Below are 17,709 nucleotides of genomic sequence, written 5' to 3'. Positions count from 1 at the left end.
TTCCTGGACAAAGTTGTTCTTACCATCCACCCACAATTTTTTTGTATCTGAGTTTCATTGGAGTGAAGACTCAAAGTTTAGGTAGTCATTGCTAAATAAGTTGCATTGTAACGTTAAGATTGCTTTATAGTTTTATGTTGAAATGTAAAAGCCTTCAAGAAGTCTTCTGCCCTGATCATATGTATGGCTAAAAGATCTAGAAATTGTTCACATCAGCACTATGAATACTGCACAGAATCTGGCTGCCTTACACTCTGAGACTGAAAAGATGGAACCTATATCCTATATCCTATATCCTCACTGCTGCGCTGATGGCTGAAATTATCTTCCTCTCTGTGATCTGCTTTTCTGCTTCCTGGAACCTAAGTAATTCAAAACTAGGTGTGGCTAAAGCTTTCTTCTTGTGATTTTGTTCAGAGAATGTTTGTTACTTCAAATTTTACTCAGATGGAGCCTTTAGTCAGTTGAGCAGTGCTTTATAGCCTGCGCTAATCAAAATCAATCCTTATACAAGCAAATATAGAGGACTTTTCATAATGTCTTTAAAGTAAAGGCACAATATTAATAAAGTTAAAAGATGTAGCTTTCTTTTTTTCTTCCTTGTGCAAATAGTCTGGAAACATCTCAGCTTTCACCGTCCCATGCCTGGTAATCTTTTGCCTCTGAAATGTTTGTATGTAAATGCACAAGACATGATGGAGCTAAACCTGGAAGAAGGCTGTGAAGGGCTTACATTTTAGTCAGTCAAAAACTAAGTGCAGTATATCTAATTTTAATTATGTCCTGTGCTGAAGAGGAAGAAAAAAAAGCAGTCTGTATTCTAGCAAACAAGAATTTAAAAAGTATCAATTATGGTACTTGCTGAATTGAGTGGATTTAATTCTTAAGATGAAGAAAACAAATCCTATAGCTTCAGCACTCCAAGTTTGTTTTTAAATTACAGTAATTTCATGATTACAAGCCACACGGACTATAAGTGGCATCTCCGGGTGTTGGCAAACATTTCATTCTTTGTCCATACACAAGTCGCACCCAATTATAAGCCGCTCTGTCATTCTCAGCGAGGACCCGTGTGCAACAAAGTTGCCAAATTGTAACAGAATTGCGGGATGGTGGGGTTTACGGGCTCAGCCCTGCTTCGGGGGGGCTGCCGCCAGGGAGTGGCCCTGGCCCTGCTCGCCGCAGCTGACAGGAAGCGGGAGAGCGGCGTGCCCAGCCACCACTACCGCTGCACTTGTCAGGGCTGGGCAGCACCACTGCGCTTCGGGGGTCAAGCGGCGCTGCCATGCTTGTGGGGGGCAAGCGGTGCTGCTGCGCTTATTGGGGCTGGGCAGCACTGCTGCGCTTGTTGGGGGCGGGCAGCTCCGCCGTGCTTGCAGGCTCTCACTTCTGGGTTTGGAAATTTCCTAAATTTGTTAATATATTAGCCGCTCTGGAGTGTATGCCGCACTTCCGGGTTGTGAGCTAAATTTTGGTCAAAATGGTGCGGCTTGTAATCGTGAAATTACTGTATATAAAGGCTTGAGTGCTGCCATGGAGTTGGATCAAAGATGAAACAAAGATAATTAAACTCGGCTATCCAGATAACTTCAGGAGTAGCCCTGGAGATTTTGCACCCTTGTCCTTCTGTAACAGCTATGGAATCTGTAAGGTCTCTTTTTAATGTATGCATTTGTCCAAGTTGTGTGGTTTCAGTTTCACATGAAACTTAGTGTTTGGCTTTAGGAGCTGGTCGTTTTCATTATGTACAATATAACAAAAAGCTGCATGTAGTTGCAATGCCATAAATAAAGATGGTGGAAGACAATAGCCAAAATTCCTGTAGGTAAATCTTACAAGTGTACAGATTGAGCAAGCAACATCAGCAGAAACCATGCAAAAGAATCCTTGGTTTGCTTTTCTGAAGCTTCTTAGTATTTTCTTTTAAGAGTAGCTGAATAAAGATTGGATTCTGTGAAAAAGGAAGCAGGCATATTATTATGTTTTCTCCTGGTAAAGTGAAATTCTGAAGTCCTAGTGTATGTGGTTTATTTTATATTGGACAGGTTCAGAGGAACTATAAAAATAAAACATTTTTCATTCAAAATAATGTTTTTACAACACTTTTTATAAAACCACATTGCTAATGATATTTGTGATTCTATCATGTCAGTGGGCTACTGCTCCTGGAATTATGGTATATATAATTTGTTCTTTATAAGTACCTGAAATGCAGGTGTCACTACTAACTGCAGTATCTGTTGCTACCATTATAAGACATTATAGGTGTACATGTAAAGCTAATGATACTCAGTGCTCTAGAAGAGATGGGTCTTTAATATTCTTAACATTTTTAAAGATGTAATTATGAAATTAGGTTGTTTATGTCTGACTTGCACTGAAATGTCAAGGGCAAGACTCACTGGCTACTTTGGGAAGTTTACTTCTCCTTTAGATGGTATTTAAAAGACAGTTGTATGAGTTTTAATTAGGTATGATATTAAAAAGTGTTTAAATCTTCTATTCTGCAATTGAGGGAAAAGAGACCATTTAAATCATAAAAGGGTATCTTTCTCAAAGGAATTGCTGTGGGCTATGTAGCTATCTGCAAGCCAACTAGAATTCCTAGTTCTATGTTGTCAAAAGATTGATACACTTGACTAATTAGGAAGCCAGTTGGGACTGGTGCCAATCATCTGCAGCAGCTTGTGAAAGCCGATTTAAAGATCCCTTAGGAAGTGTTAATATTGAACAGTATTTGTGACTCTTATACTGTCACGGTAGCGATGTTGTATACAGCTCTCCCAAGGTAATTTAAAAGATTTCTCAAATGCTGCATGGTGGACTCTCATTTCTTAATCTTCCCATCATAGACACTTGGACAATGTTATTAATAGTGGGGGTACTGATAACTGCATAACTTAAGTTACCTGCATAACTTGATAGAAGTTGTCACAGCCAGCTGCTGATGTAGGTATCAGAAATCAGAATTTGGAGCTTACTGGAGTTGTACGAGTTTGAAAACCAGGCTATAATCTGCTTTGTGACTACCAGAATATTTCAGATAAGTGAAAAACAGATAGTGCACATAAATGTTATATCTTTACTACAAGTTGTGGGTTAGCAATATTTCTGTTTCATAATTTTATTTTTTTAAATTTATTTGATGAACCTTTTTATAGTAACCAGGTTTTTTTTTAACTGAAAATTGTTAAGTGTTTGAACTTACTATGAAATCCATAGTAGCCTTGGACAGGTTTAAGAGGAAACAGATGATATGCTGAAATAGCATTGAAATTTTTCTTCTGTTACTCCTACTTCCTAAAACAAAACTTATGAACTCTTTTCCATAGACATTAATGGTATCATTTTAGTGACTGTGATACTATTAAATCTTTTCTGAATTACTATTACCCAAAATGCTTGTAAGCTTTCCTCTAGTATTCATGTTCGTTAACATAACTAATGGCTTGGCTCAAAACTTCTTCAGGCATCATGTTGGTTTGAAACTATTCACTGACTATATTCATTCCAAACATTAGTATTTTAGAGAATTGCATGGCATCAGATGGAGAAAGTTATACAGCTAACAAAAACCCTCCTACCAAACCAACAGGAAAAAAAAACCCACAAAAAACAAAACTAAAAAGAAAAAAACAAAACCCCAAACAAAATCTAAACAAAACAAAAAAAAAAAATGAAACAAAAATCAAACCTGAACAAACAAATAGGAAGCCAAAGACATAGTCTGAGGGATTTTTTTATAAGATATATTCCAAGCCATACTAATAGGTGTGATAGTCCATTAGTCATAAGAGAGCAAACTTCAGTGTAATAAAGCATGTTATAGCAAACACAAAGCAAAATGAAAAAACGTTCTGTATTTCAGTCTTCGTGTTTATTCTATACCTGCCATAAATATAAATGTTAGGCAAAATTATTATTTTTTTGCTAATTTTCACTTATTTGGTTTTGTGTATAGTACTTTGTCTAAGGCTGAAAACTAGTCTGGTAGTATAGAGTAGAGAGAAAAGAGAAGATCTAAGGCTTACTGTTTCCTGCATGGTTGAGCCCAAAGAGTGGTGGTGAGTAGTTACATCTAGCTGATGGCTGGCCATGAGTAACCATCCACAGGGGTTGGTGTTGGGCCCTGTCCTGTTTAGTATCTTTGTCAATGATCTGGATGAGGGAATTGAGTGCCCCCTCAGTTTGCTTGGTGTCATCTGGGTGACAAGTGTTGAATTGCTGGAGGACAGAAAGGCTCTGCAGAGGGATCTGAACAAGCTGGATCCGTGGGCTCAGGCCAGTTCTATGAGATTCAACAAGGCCAACTGGTGGGTCCTGAATGTGGGTCATAATAATCCCCTGCCATGCTACAAGCTGGGGGCAGAGTGGCTGGAAAGCTGCCCAGTGGAAAAGGCCCTGGGTGTGTTGATTGACAGCAGCTGAAAACAAGCCAGTGTGTGTGCTCAGGTGGCCAGGAAGGCCACTGGCTTCCTGGTTTGTGTCAACAATAGTATGGTCAGCAGGACCCGGACAGTGATTGTCCCCCTATACTTGGCATCTTGTTATATGCACCAGGAGTTTGGATCCTGATTTACATATTCACTGTCGGCAATTACTCCTGTCTCCATCCCAGATGTGTGTTGACCTAGGTAGTTTTGCCAGTGGGGTATAATGAGGTTTTTATCATGGAATTCTTTATTCCTCTGTAGAGATTTTTTGTTGCGTAGTTAATCCCTCTAGTTCTGTTCAGCGTCCTCCCATGCATACATACATTGGGGTAACAAGGTTCAAAAATATAACACTTTTTGATGTGTTTATTTAAAAAGTAAAAGGAGAGTGTTTAATAGTTGCATTTGGTTGCCATCTCAGAGTAACAGTCACAATTCTTTTGGGGGTTATTATACACCTATGTCTGTTATTAGGTGTTATAAGCATGTAATTCGACAAGTAGAATTTTCCTGAACTACATCAATTATTTAAATTGGCCAGAGGTTATTAAATGTGAATGGAAAATGGCTTTTGATTTAAGCTACTTATGGATATCACTGTATCCCATCAAGTCCAATACTGTTCACTCCACTCCCCACTGAGAAACAATTTCAACTTTTTATCACAATAACTGAATGATCTTTTGTCAAATGTAACAAATCATATAAAGGACAGCTCTTGAAAGCTGACATGAGAGTGATTATTTGCAGTTGTAGACGGGTACTGAAATGAAAATATGAGTGAAATGACATTTCACTTAAAACTATGCTATAGAGAAAGAGAAATGTAAAATGAGTGGAATATAATTTGGTCTAGTTCAATCTCTAGAAGATCAAATCTGTTGTGGTTAATTGGAAGACAGCAATTTATAAATGTTAAAGCACTGGTCAAAGTTTGAAATTAATAGTTTTAATAATACTATAGGTATCTGTTATTATTGGGTTTTGTTGGTGTTATTCTTTATTCTTTGATATTGCTATGGTAACCAAGAGGGTTCCTTCTTTTTCCTTTACAGAAGGTGAGGAGACTGGAGTGATGGATAGCCTGCTGGAGGCCTTGCAGTCAGGTGCGGCTTTTCGAGACAGAAGGAAAAGGACACCAAGGTCCAAAGGTGAATATTCTATTTTAGATCTTATTCTCCAGAGAAAGTTAAAAGCATTGTGGGTCCAGTGCTCTAGAATTTAGATACTGCCAGGTTTAATTTGTTTGTGCAATGACAGTTTTCAGGGATATTTAGACTGTTGCTTATGTCAGTAAGACTGGAAATTAATGTACTTATTATAGCCAGATCATTAGGACAAGACTTAATACAGCCAAATGTACTTCAAATTTTTAGGGTTTATATTTGTATGGGAAAGTGAAAGTTATCTTGCTCCATAAGTGAGTCTTAGTCAAATTATTTCTCTCGTATATAACTGTTGTTTACTCCAAGAAATACCTAACTTCTAATTCCTAAATGCCTAAACTTCTGCTTTGTAATGTTGTAATACTCTGTTAGCTTTCAAACAGGTGTTTTATTTCCATTGTTTCTTTGCTTTTGCAGACATACCACAAAATCTCAGTCCAACCACACAGCGGCCTGTGCTGAAAGCTTGTAACCATGGTAATGAACTATATTCATGAATTGCATGCACTTCTTAGCTTAGCTTATGTGGTTGATCTGTGCTTTCAACACTGCTGCGATTATTCAGTGTTGTACATTAGTGGAGTACTAAACCATATTGGAACTTGCTTTTTAAGAATCATCTGAATATTACATCCTGAAACTATACTAACTCTGCAAAGCTCTTGTATCTTTTGTGGGATTTTTATTTATTTAAATTTTGATTATGTTTTAAAATTGTAGTATTTTTATAATCCTTAAGAATTATTATGCAAGTTTTTTAGGGTTTATGGAACTATAACAGAAAGCAGAGATGGAGTAACATTTTAAGTGTTACTAAGTGCCTATTATACCAAATCTGAGAACTTTTGACATTTATTCTCTGTTTCTTTGTCTGGGTTTTCTTGGTGCTGTAGCTGAAATGGTTTAAGCTATTGTTTATAAGTATAATTCAGAAGGAGTGTTATCTCAACAAAGTCACAGTAAATGTTAATTCGTAAACTGCTGAGCTATCTCAATGTAATCAGTAGGATTGTAAGAAAAGTTACAGCGCAGATGTGGGTGTCTGTTAGCTTTGCTAGATAGTCAGTCTACAGAATATTACTATATTGGCTGTGTTTTAATTCAGCATGAGGAGTCCAGAGTGCTCATGACTAGTAATCTCAGGAAAAGCTTTATATCTATGGTCCTTCTGTTAAAGATAAATTTTAATAATGAGGGGAAAAAATCTTTTCTTAGTTTTTAAAGCAGATCACAATATTTTTTGGTATTTAAATGCACTGCCGGTTTTATAATGCAGATGTCATAAAATTGATTATATTAATTATACTTCATGTTTAACTGTTTATTTCCCTGAGTGTAGCAAAAAAAAATAAAAAACTCTAACCTGTTGAATTTGGCATATATACACAAGTTCAAAGAAAATAGAGCTAAAAGGACAGTTTGTAGACAATTACAAAAATTTAATCAAAGAAACATCAAGTACTTGTCTAGCACATAACATATGGATATTTGAGTAATGACTATAGAGCGCATCTGAATTTATCCTGTAAGTGTTTGTGCTTGTAAGAGCAGTCATATTGAATACAGCATCTTACCAACACATTCCACCTAGGCAGCTCTTTGTGGACAGACAGTAGCTTCCAGTTTTCAAACTTAACTACCTTTGGTCATACTTCATGGCCATGTTTCAGATTAAAAAACAAAACAACAAAAACAAACACTCACCAACATTTTAATGCTGAAAAATCTTAGTCTAAACCATGTAAAGATTTGTACATCAAATGGATATAATTTGGTGCTAAAATTTGAAGTTCAGAAGTCTGATTTGCAGAGAAGAGTAAAAATAAACTGTTGAAATTTTTGTTGGTTTTACCAAAGGCAGTTTTTCCATAAAGCATTTTGAGACTGTATAATTCTAACACATTTTAAAATTAATTCGGTGTTTCTTTCAGTTGTCTTGTTAGCTCTGAAACAGGCTAGTACAGATCTGAGCTTACTTTTAAAGAATTCATTAGCATGTTTTTGATTTGTTGACACATCACAATCTCTGTGTGTTACATCTTCCTATCTTGAGCCACATAGAGCACCAAACCTGGTGTAGATTATGGTGAGTTCAAAGCCTTTTTTTCCTTTTCAGTGGAAGGATGTGGTCATTTAGGTTACATACTGTCTAGAATGAATTCTCGTCTCCCTGAGTGTCAAAGTCAATTTTAAATAATAACAATAACCTTAATGAAGTTAATGTGGTCAGTCAAGATAGGAATTATACTGATAAAGTTTCTTTGATTTTCTGTTTCTGACTTCAACAATGTATAATGTCAGTATTGTTGTCTGTATCATTTTTTCTTGCACTTTATGTCTGTATGGATATATCTATATCTTGCGCTTTATGTCATCTATTCATATATGCTCAATAGCCTGTTCTTTCTATCTATATGTATATAATAAGTGATGAATGTCTGTGACTTCAGCCCACTTCAGAAAAACTGGGCTATTTTATTAGACGAAGCATTGGCTTGGTTGTTCCTAATTTGCTATTTTTTTCCATCCTAAATCTTCAAAAGGATTCCAAATTTTATATCATGGGAAAAAAGCCACTGTCTTTCTGTAAGGCAAAAATATGTGGAGATTGCTGAAAGTCCTTTAGTAGCAATTCAAGCACTTTCCATGTTTGCTTCTGTACTGGTTTTGGCTGTTTTCATTAACTGATAACTGGTTTGGTGACGGTTTATGCTGCTGAGACTGGCAAATTCACTTATTCTAAATATATTTTATTAATGCACACTGTAGATTAATACCTAGGATTCATCATACAGTCAAAAAGAATTACAAACCATGACTGGAAATGTCTGTCCTGAATCCTTAGGAGTGTAATAACCTCTGTTGGGCAGGTGCCATCAAGTTCTAATTAATCTCTTCTGTTTCAAAACACGACCAACCAAATTAATAAAATCTAGTTTAGTCTTTATGATTAAAGATACTTCTCTTTAAAAAGTGGCAACTAAATCAGATCCAAGCATAAATAGTGTTATAACCCCAAGCTGGCAATTAAGTACCTTGCAGCCATACACTCTGTCTTCCCTGGTGAGATGTAAAAAAGTAAAGCTCATGGGTTGAGAAAAGAACAGTGTAATAATTAAAATAGGTTAATAATAATAATTATAATAATAAGAAGAATAAGAATAATCTAGAAAGGAGGAGACAGAGGAGGAGTAAAAAGTAGAGGGAGGGAGAGAAATGAAACACAAGAAAATCAAGTAATACACAATACAATTGCTCACCCCTGTGGACCAATGCTGAGCCAGTCTCTTCCTAGCAATCACCATCTCCTGACCAACTTCCTCAGTTTGCACGCTGAGCCTGATGCCTGATGATGTTTGGATCAGCTGTCCCAGCTATACACCCCCCTGGTTTATTGTGCCCCTGTCAATTGAGCAGGGCACATGCAGAGCCTGTGAGCATTCCAGAGCAGGGGAACCTGAAAATTCCTTGACTTAGGGTAAGCACTGCTGGACAGCAACTAAAACATTGGTGTGTTAGTGTGTTAGTGATCTGTGATATGTAGGTTTTACCAGGTTTAAATCTGCTCTATTTTTGTGATCAGAATTACCAATTGTATTTTTAATGCTGGTGGCAAGGCCTATCAAGTCACAATATTTCTTGTGGAGAAAAATTCCTGCTGCATAACTAACAGAAATAATATACATTGCTACATCTTGGAAATGTTTTAGTGCCTTAAGAATGAAGTAATATACACTAGATTTCAGTGGATATAGATAGAGGTGGCATATTTTGTTCCCATTCATAGTATTTTTTATTTTTAAATTACCTACTAAATTACATCTATGTGCAAAACTAACTGTTAATGTTACAGCTTTAACTGCAAAGGACCATGGACTGCAGTAAATATTGTGGTATATGCTTTTGCTGCAATTCCAATTCAGAGCATTATTTGACACAAGCGAAGTTTTGGTATAGTTTTAGTGGTGTGCTTAGGATTCAGTAGCATCTAACAGAGAAGCTCTTTTATTTTATTTTATTTTATTTTAGTTAGGAAGCGGAAAAAAATCACTTAATTTTCAGTGATCAGGATTTTGCACATTAGAAGATCATTTCAAGCAGATCATTACTAATAACTATGGCTGATCTGAGTTTATCAATTATTTACAACAAGAGTCAAGGCGTATTTGCAGCTTGTATGTTTATTTCAAGCTACTGAAGTCCAGATACATGGAGCAGCATTTCCAAGGCAGGGCAGAGCCCACTGCAGCGCAGAAAGCTGCATTATTCACTAAGTTTTTGGTCAGGTTTTGCAACCTGCATCAAGTTCTCTGCTGCTATGGCTACGCATTTATTTGCAGTAGCACAAGCCAAGCTTGGCTAATGCTACCTGAATTGCATGAATACAAATTTGAGATGCAGCTTTGATTGCATATCAACACATACCTCAAATGCATCAGAAAGAGTTTATCTTTACAAGCAGATCATATTCATAATGTTGCGAGTAAAGAAAAACTGTAATAAAATGCAAACAAAAAATACAGGTTGCTTTTCGAGACTGAAAAGGTTGAAAGAAGTGTTTCTGTCACAATCAGTACAGTAATTTCAGGATTATAAGCCGCACTATTTTGACTAAAATTTTGGTCCGAACCCGAAGTGTGGCTTATATATGGACAAAGAACGGAAAGTTGCTGTTTTAGTTTGGAGGACAGGTGTCTGCTGAGAAAGGCAGGAACTTCTCTTTGAAATGGAGAATGTAAATCCTCTCCCTCCAAATTATTGTAATTTTGAAATCAAGGGGTTCTCAGGCAAAGATATGGGAATTAGGAATAACAGCTCTTTTCTAGGGAAATTAAAATAGAAATACAGTACTACAAAGAAACAAACTCCAAACTCTGACAAAGTCAAAGTATACCCTGACACCCTGTCAGGCAGGGTGTTGGTAGCAGTTTGATTAAATGGTGATTGCAGTCATCCAGCAGTGACAGATGTGGTTCAGTTGAAGCAGTACTCCTGTAAAAGGTGCAGTTTCCCTCCAGAGGTCCAGTGGTGATGTGGAGAAATCCAGTTTTCCTCTGGAGTCCAGTGGAGAAAGGGGCTACCTTAGTGTCCCAAAACCTCTGTTTTTATCTTGGTAGGAAATGTTGGACTCTTCCCCCTGACTGGAGCAACTTCCAATGGGATGCAGTAATTTTATCAGTCACACAGTGGGACTCAATGGGCCATTAGCAGAAAATGACTGGCTGGAGGAAGGATGGGTTGTGAAAAGATAAAGAATAATGTCCCGCCTGGTTTCAATGGATGGCCCATTAGCAGAATATCTGCCATGGAGATAAGGATCACTGCCCTCAACAGATGGTGATAGAGTAGATACCTTTTATCACACCCTGTATTGTAACATGTGGCTTATAATCAGGTGTGGCTTATATATGGACAAAGAACGAAAAGTTACCAACATCCGCAAGTGCGGCTTATACTCGGTGCGGCTTATAATCGTGAAATTACTGTAATTGTATTGTGAACTAATTTTTAAAGGTGACAAAAAGGTCTTGTTTCTGTAATGAGATCAAACTCCCATGGTAAGAGATGGTTGTAATTGTTATGGCTGTTTGTTCAGTAAATCTATACACAATAGAATAATGTCATGTCACGTGTAGTCTGCCACATTTCAAAGACTTCTGTTAAATAAAACCCTTATGTAGTAATGCCATTCTGTCCCAATTAAGCATTAGGAAACCCTTTATTCATGTTTGTTGGGCTCTTTTCATCTCGTATTTATAATAGAACTGTCATCTGATATTCATATTAATGTCTTTGCTGCCTTATTTTTGACAAGCGAAGCTGACAATGAGCTCAAGCTCATCATAGTTCTTCAAACAGTGTGACCATGTAGAGGTCATTTTTGTTTCACCATTGTATGTGACAGCAAGCTATGACTGGCATTTCAACCTAATTTTTCCTTAAGACTGTGTGTGTTGCTGTCTTTTCCTCAACTGTATGTGGTGAACATTAGGAAGTACCTAACAGTGGAGAAGCTACACATGAAAATAACTTTTTCCCCAGAACGTGTTAGCAGTAAAGGCACCTTCTTAAGCACTACCAGTCCTTCATGATAGATACTGCTTTCAAGGCAATGTGCATGTTTAGCTCGTGATCACAAAATATCAGTACCTGGTGGAGAAATTTTTTGTTAAGCTTTGTGAAGTTTTACTCAAGAGACAAGTTTTCTCAGTAGAAGACATGGAATAACTGTAGGCACTGTTATGAAAGGAAAACATTTCATAGGATTTCTATTAAAAATGGTTCTCAGTTGTTGCCATTTTAAGACCAAACATTCTCTTCAATATTGACTTCATAGGTCAAGTAAAATTGCTGCTTATTTTAACAGAAGTAATTCCCCTGGAACCATCTAGACTTTTTTACAATAGCTTATAATAGTTTTGTTTTTTTCCTAGACAATACAGCAGAGTTCAAAGAAACTGACCATAAGTTTTGTACATGTGGAAAGAAAAAATAATATCCAGACCAGGAAAGTGAATTTACACACTTTTAAGTCTTTCTTTAGAAGCATTTCTGCATTGCCACAGTTGCAAACGTATACTATTACAAAAAAAAACCCTGAAGAATTTTCATTCCAAAATATCTAGGAAAAAGATTAATTTTGATGCAGAGTTTTTAGCAGTCTCTCACGCTCATAAATTAATGTTAGAATGAAGAAAGTTTCCAATTCAGAAGGGATGGCAGCCAGCAAGAAGAGTTTAGAATGAAAAATAAAACCTTTTTTTTTCTCAGGCGTTTTCTAACAAAATGTTTTTTAAAATAGACTGACATCGAGAGCTATAAACCACACATTTATTTAATCATTTATTTATTTTAAAATGCCGAATGCTGAAAAATGGTTGAAGACTCTTTCAAGAGTGGAAAAGGGTACTTAAAATACTGATCTAGGCAGAAAAAAATTCAATCTTGCCCTTAGTATAAGCTAAACACACACTAGAAGCTAGTATCTAGAAAGGTGAGGAGGAATTGTAATACTACAAAAAATGTCCCTGTCTATTTAATTAAAGTTCTGTGAGATTTCCCTGATCAACACTCGTAAGTGAGGTTGCACACATATCCTTCACCCTGTGTCTTATCATATAGCATTATATCTGAACATAATGTAGACAAAAAGGAGAACCAAAGTTTTTTCAGAGTAAAAATTTTAAGTACTATCCTGAGACAAGGTGGACCTTAAAATAGGTTTTTTTCTCCAGAGGTTTGACAACTTTATTCCTAAAATGCAACCCTTTGAAGATGTCAGATTAGACACTCAGAAGAGCTAATTGCTTTTGTAAATATTTTGCTAGTGTTCATTGGTATTAGTTGAATGAGATCACAGCTCTCAAGGAAGGCAAGGACATGTTATGCAAGATAAGAACAGTAGCAAAGAGGTGACATTTGAAAGAAGTGACACTGTACATTCCATAATTGCACATACAGTAAATGTCAGCTTCATAATTCCCTAGGTAGGTAACCAGATTTCCAAAAACTATGACAGGCAAGTTATATATTCAAAGCAGCCAGCTGAAAATTTATCAGTGGAAAATCTTAAATTTGTAAAGGTAGCTGTAAATTACCAGAAATTTACCCATATTTGTATTTTCATTTTTTAGTCAAACAGTACTTCCCATTTGAAGACAATTACCAAGTTTATATGTATAGCAAAGAGATTGTCACTTCTCAGAGCACTTTTCAAGTCTCTTCCATATTTGTTAAACAAGATTTTATGTATAAATTTACCAGTCTGTTTCACTTCTGTTTTCTGATTGTTAAGAACAAGTAGTATCTAAACTCCTGCCTCATTCTTCAGAGGCTTTTAGAAAATTGATTTGAATAAAAGATTTGCTGAACTACAGCCATAAAACTCTTTATATTGTGGGGTTTTTAAAGTAGCTGGATAGATTCACATGCATATATATTTCTTAAAGAGGTTACCTTTCATAAAGAAACCACAAATAAACCACAAGTGAAATATTAGGTAGGAAATTTTCATCAGAAAGACATTTGAAATGTATTTTCTCTGGTTAAAGACTTCACTGGGGATAAAATCTGAGATACTAACAAAGTATGATTCCTGACCTGAGTCTGTTCTGTGATTCCAGTGATGTCTGATTAATGCAGCATTGTTTAGTCAGCTGGAATTCAAAAGATTTCGAGAAAGCACAAAGCATTATTCATTAAAATTTTCAAGCACTTTTCTTAAGTCATCTTTTTTTGCCATGTAAGTGAATGTATTCCATTAATGTTCTGGGATTTTTTCCCCCTTTGGGAGAATTTAGTTTCATTTATTTTCCTAAGTGGTTGCTGTAACAGAACAAAAATGTTGTCTAGAAGAAATACTGGAGTTATGTTTCTCTCTGACTTTTTTCATTATAGCAAATCCTCTGAAAATGTTCAAACGTGCAGAGAAAACAAGGGTTATCTTCAACTTCTTCCTTTTGTTGGGGCGGGAACACTTGGAAAATTTACTTTCAAGTGTTTGAACGCTCTAAAGGGAAACTGGCAGTTCAGTTGTATCAGAATTAGTGCTTGTGCCTGTAAATTGCTTGATAAATCCAGTATCTTCTGTTTCATTCAAAAAATAGATGAGTCTTATGTATTTCCACCATACATGCCTAAGGCAATATCTGCATCAATCACCCAGCAAAATAATCTGAAGACTCAGAAGGAGTTTTGGTGGCTCAAATCTGGAGATCATGAGTGTTAAAGGAAGGAAATGTAGGAGTCAAATGCAGCTCTTGCCTGAATGGCAGGAGGAAAGATGATAGCCAGGCTTGCACTGAATGATGTGGAAGAGTGTGAGCAGATCGGTCTGCAAATCCTCTTTTCTTGTATTGAGGTAGGTTATAAATCCAAGATGGGAAACTACAGTTTAAGTAATCACAGGAAGGAATATTTGGATTTTGGAAGATGCTGGGCTAATCAATCTATTCCCTTTCAGCATACACTGTGAAGTAGTTTGGCTCTTACCTTTCACATAGTAATATTTTGCTTTTTAAAAAAACCAATAACTTTTTTAAGCAAAATTATTTTAACCAAACAGAAAAACTGTGTGAAGTCTATGCAATTGCCATTTCATAGATGATTTTAATTCCTGGAGGATAACTAGTATATACTTCTTTCTTTGAGAGACTGTAACTGTCTGGTTTGTAGCATAGTCTTTCTGTTACATTAGTTAGTCATGATGTCTTCAAAAGAAGACTTTGTTTGTAATGGTGAAGTTTTTATGGGGGAAAGAGTTTTTATCATGATTTTTTTTTGTCTCCTGATATTATCTAACTCCATATACCAAAGAAAGAAAAAGAAAAACTGTTACCTGACCATATAAGCTTGACCATATTTGCCATAGGTTTAAAAAATCTAAAGATTGGGATTTGGAAAACTAAGAGTGAATTTATTCTACACTATTCAGACTTGCAGTTTTTATTTTCTCCCTCCTTGTAGCATAGCAAAATGATGAAATAAGAAATAGAAAAGATAGCATCAGGACTACTTAGTGTCATAAACAGGGAAATGGAATGAAATCTCAGCAGATTTTCAGCACAGACAAATAATTATTCCAGAGGTTTTTCTTTTTATCTGTTTTCTTAGGCTTTAAGGCTGTTTCCTTGTATTTGAAAAGATATGAGTGTACATGGTGCATTATAATACAGTGCACATAAAAGTACTTGATTTAGCTCTAGACAGTCTGATTTGTGTACTTGAGGTAGGATAACTTTTAGGTCAGGAACAAATTTGGATATCACAGCCCAGTTTGGATATTTGGGCATCAGTGCACTACACTTAATGGAGCTATGCAGTTTCTGAAACATCCAAGAATGTGGCAGGAATCATTACCATCCATCCACATCCATTATGAGTATTTGAATCAGTAGACTCACTAACATTTGTTATTTATAGTGGCACTCTGTGAGCAGAGGGGCTAATGAACAGAATGGAACTTTCCAGGGATGCAGAAAGCATGGTTTAAATCCTCTCCTTGAGGGAACAATAAATCTTGATGAACTAGGGTTAAATACAGCTGAGTGAAAGTTTTCATTACCCAGCTTAACTTTGGCACTTAAGTTTTCCTGGTCTTTTCTCTTTGTAACTTGTAAATTTTTTAACAGAAGACAGAATTAACTGAAAGGCAGCTGTTTGATTTACTACAGGTACATTAGCCAGAGAAGTAAGTCTTAAAGGTGGTGATCTTCCCATTGTATTCTCTACGCTCTGTAGAAGGGATCAGAATATAAAACCTATTAATACATACAGGCTTCTGCTGCTTTTATAGCTTTATAAAAGGTTGGCATTTTCTGATTTTGGTTGTTTTTTAGTCTAGTCATAATTCCATTTGGTCGTTTTATTTAATATTGCCTTCATTTTAAAAGCAGAGATTACAGTAATTTCATGATTATAAACCACACTATTATGACTAAAATTTTGGTCTGAACCCAAAGAACGGCTTATAATCAGGTGTGGCTAATATATTGATGAGGTTCAGAAATTTGCTAACCCAGAAGTGTGAGCCCGCACGGCCCCAAGCCGATCCGAGTCTGCACGGCCCCGGCAGGGGAAAAGTGGGGTCGATCCGAGTCTGCACAGCCCCGAGCCGAGCCAGTAAACCCTGTGATCCCACGATTCTGTTACTAATTGCCAACTTTGTGAAAGTTGCACACGGATCCTCTCTGCGAACGAAAGTGCGGCTTTCAATCCAGTGCGGCTTATTTATGGAGGAAAAATGAAACATTGCTGACACCCCGGAAGTGTGGCTTATAATCGGTGCGGCTTGTAATCATGAAATTACTGTAATCCCCAGATACAGTAATTTCACGAATACAAGCCGCAGCAATTTGACAAAAATTTTGGTGGAAACCCAGAAGTGCGGCTAATAGTCGGGGGCGGCTAATATGTGAATAATTTTCTGACATTTACAACCCCAGACGTGCCAACCAGGGCGCCGAGCCAAGCACCTGCCAGTAGAAGCCGGCATTCCGCGATTGTTACAGTGTTACTGTGTTGTCCTGACTCCCTGCAGGCAGCACGGGGGGCAGGGAGAGAGGCCCAGGGGAGGACGGGTGGGGGGACGCGCCGCCGTTGCCGCGGCCCGGGGAGGATGGGGGGGGGGGGCATCACCATTGCCGCGGCTCCGGGAGCCGACGGGAGCCCTGCGCAGCCATTGCCACGGCCCGGGGAGGGGGGGGAAAGTGCGCACCACCATTGCCGCGGCTCGGGGAGCCGACGGGAGCCCCGCGCCGCCATTACCACGGCTCGGGGAGGAGGCGGGGTGCTTTGTCCGCACCCGCCGCCGGCGCCATGGGCGCGGGAAAGCTCCGTCCCCGCCCGCCGCCGCTGCCGTAGGAGCGGGGGAAGCTCCGTCCCTGCCTGCCACCGCGGGGCAGCACCGACCCGGGGTGACTGAGCCCAGTGGCAGCGGCGGCCGGCCCCGAGCGGCAGCACCGGGCTGGGCCACCTGGCCCCGTCAGCAGCCCCTAGCGGGCCAAGCCTGCACAGCCTTAGCTCAACCAGTAAACCCCGCCCTCCCGCGGTTCTGTTACTAATTGCACGCGGGTCCTCGCTGTGAACGACAGAGCGGCTTATATTTGGGTGCGGCTTATTTATGGACAAAAACCGAAATATTTGCCAACACCCAGAGATGCGGCTTATACTCAGTGCGGCTTGTATTCGTGAATTTACTGTACTCTTAATTCCTTGCCAAAATTCCTTTCTTTTCAGTGCATAAGCACAGAAACATTTATCTGGGGACATGTTTTTATTTCAGTGAGTGCATTTTATTGCTGTCATTACCAAAGAAGGGAGACTGCATATGTTTTTTTCTTCCTATGCTCTAAAATGTAAATATCTCCTTTGATCCATCTTTTCCAAGAGAAAGTGAAGGTATCTGATCTTTCACTCTGCCATCAGTAGCTCAAGAGCTGTCTGAGTCAATCTAATACTTCCAAATCTGCTCATTAACTCTTATGAACACAATGCCAAATTAGGCAATTAGTCTGAGGGAGGAGCTTGTGGAGGACATTGTTGCAATTTGGTCAGTGTTTTTAAAGTGAGATAACGTTAAATGACATCTATGTCAAAATAAATGCTACTAG

The 17,709-nt window shown here is 37.8% G+C and overlaps 1 protein-coding gene across 1 annotated transcript in view; it reads left to right on the top strand.

The window, feature by feature from the left end:
- Positions 1-17,709, top strand: part of DIAPH3 (diaphanous related formin 3) — a 201,019-nt gene that overhangs the window by 125,992 nt on the left and 57,318 nt on the right. The window contains exons 24-25 of the mRNA XM_033053447.1: positions 5,489-5,584; positions 6,017-6,076. Coding sequence (XP_032909338.1) covers positions 5,489-5,584; positions 6,017-6,076 — 156 coding nt within the window. The remainder of the gene's footprint in view (positions 1-5,488; positions 5,585-6,016; positions 6,077-17,709) is intronic.

The sequence above is a fragment of the Catharus ustulatus genome, chromosome 2 (genome assembly GCF_009819885.2).
Source record: "Catharus ustulatus isolate bCatUst1 chromosome 2, bCatUst1.pri.v2, whole genome shotgun sequence".
Lineage (NCBI taxonomy): Eukaryota > Metazoa > Chordata > Aves > Passeriformes > Turdidae > Catharus > Catharus ustulatus.
This window is presented reverse-complemented; position numbering and strand designations above follow the sequence as displayed.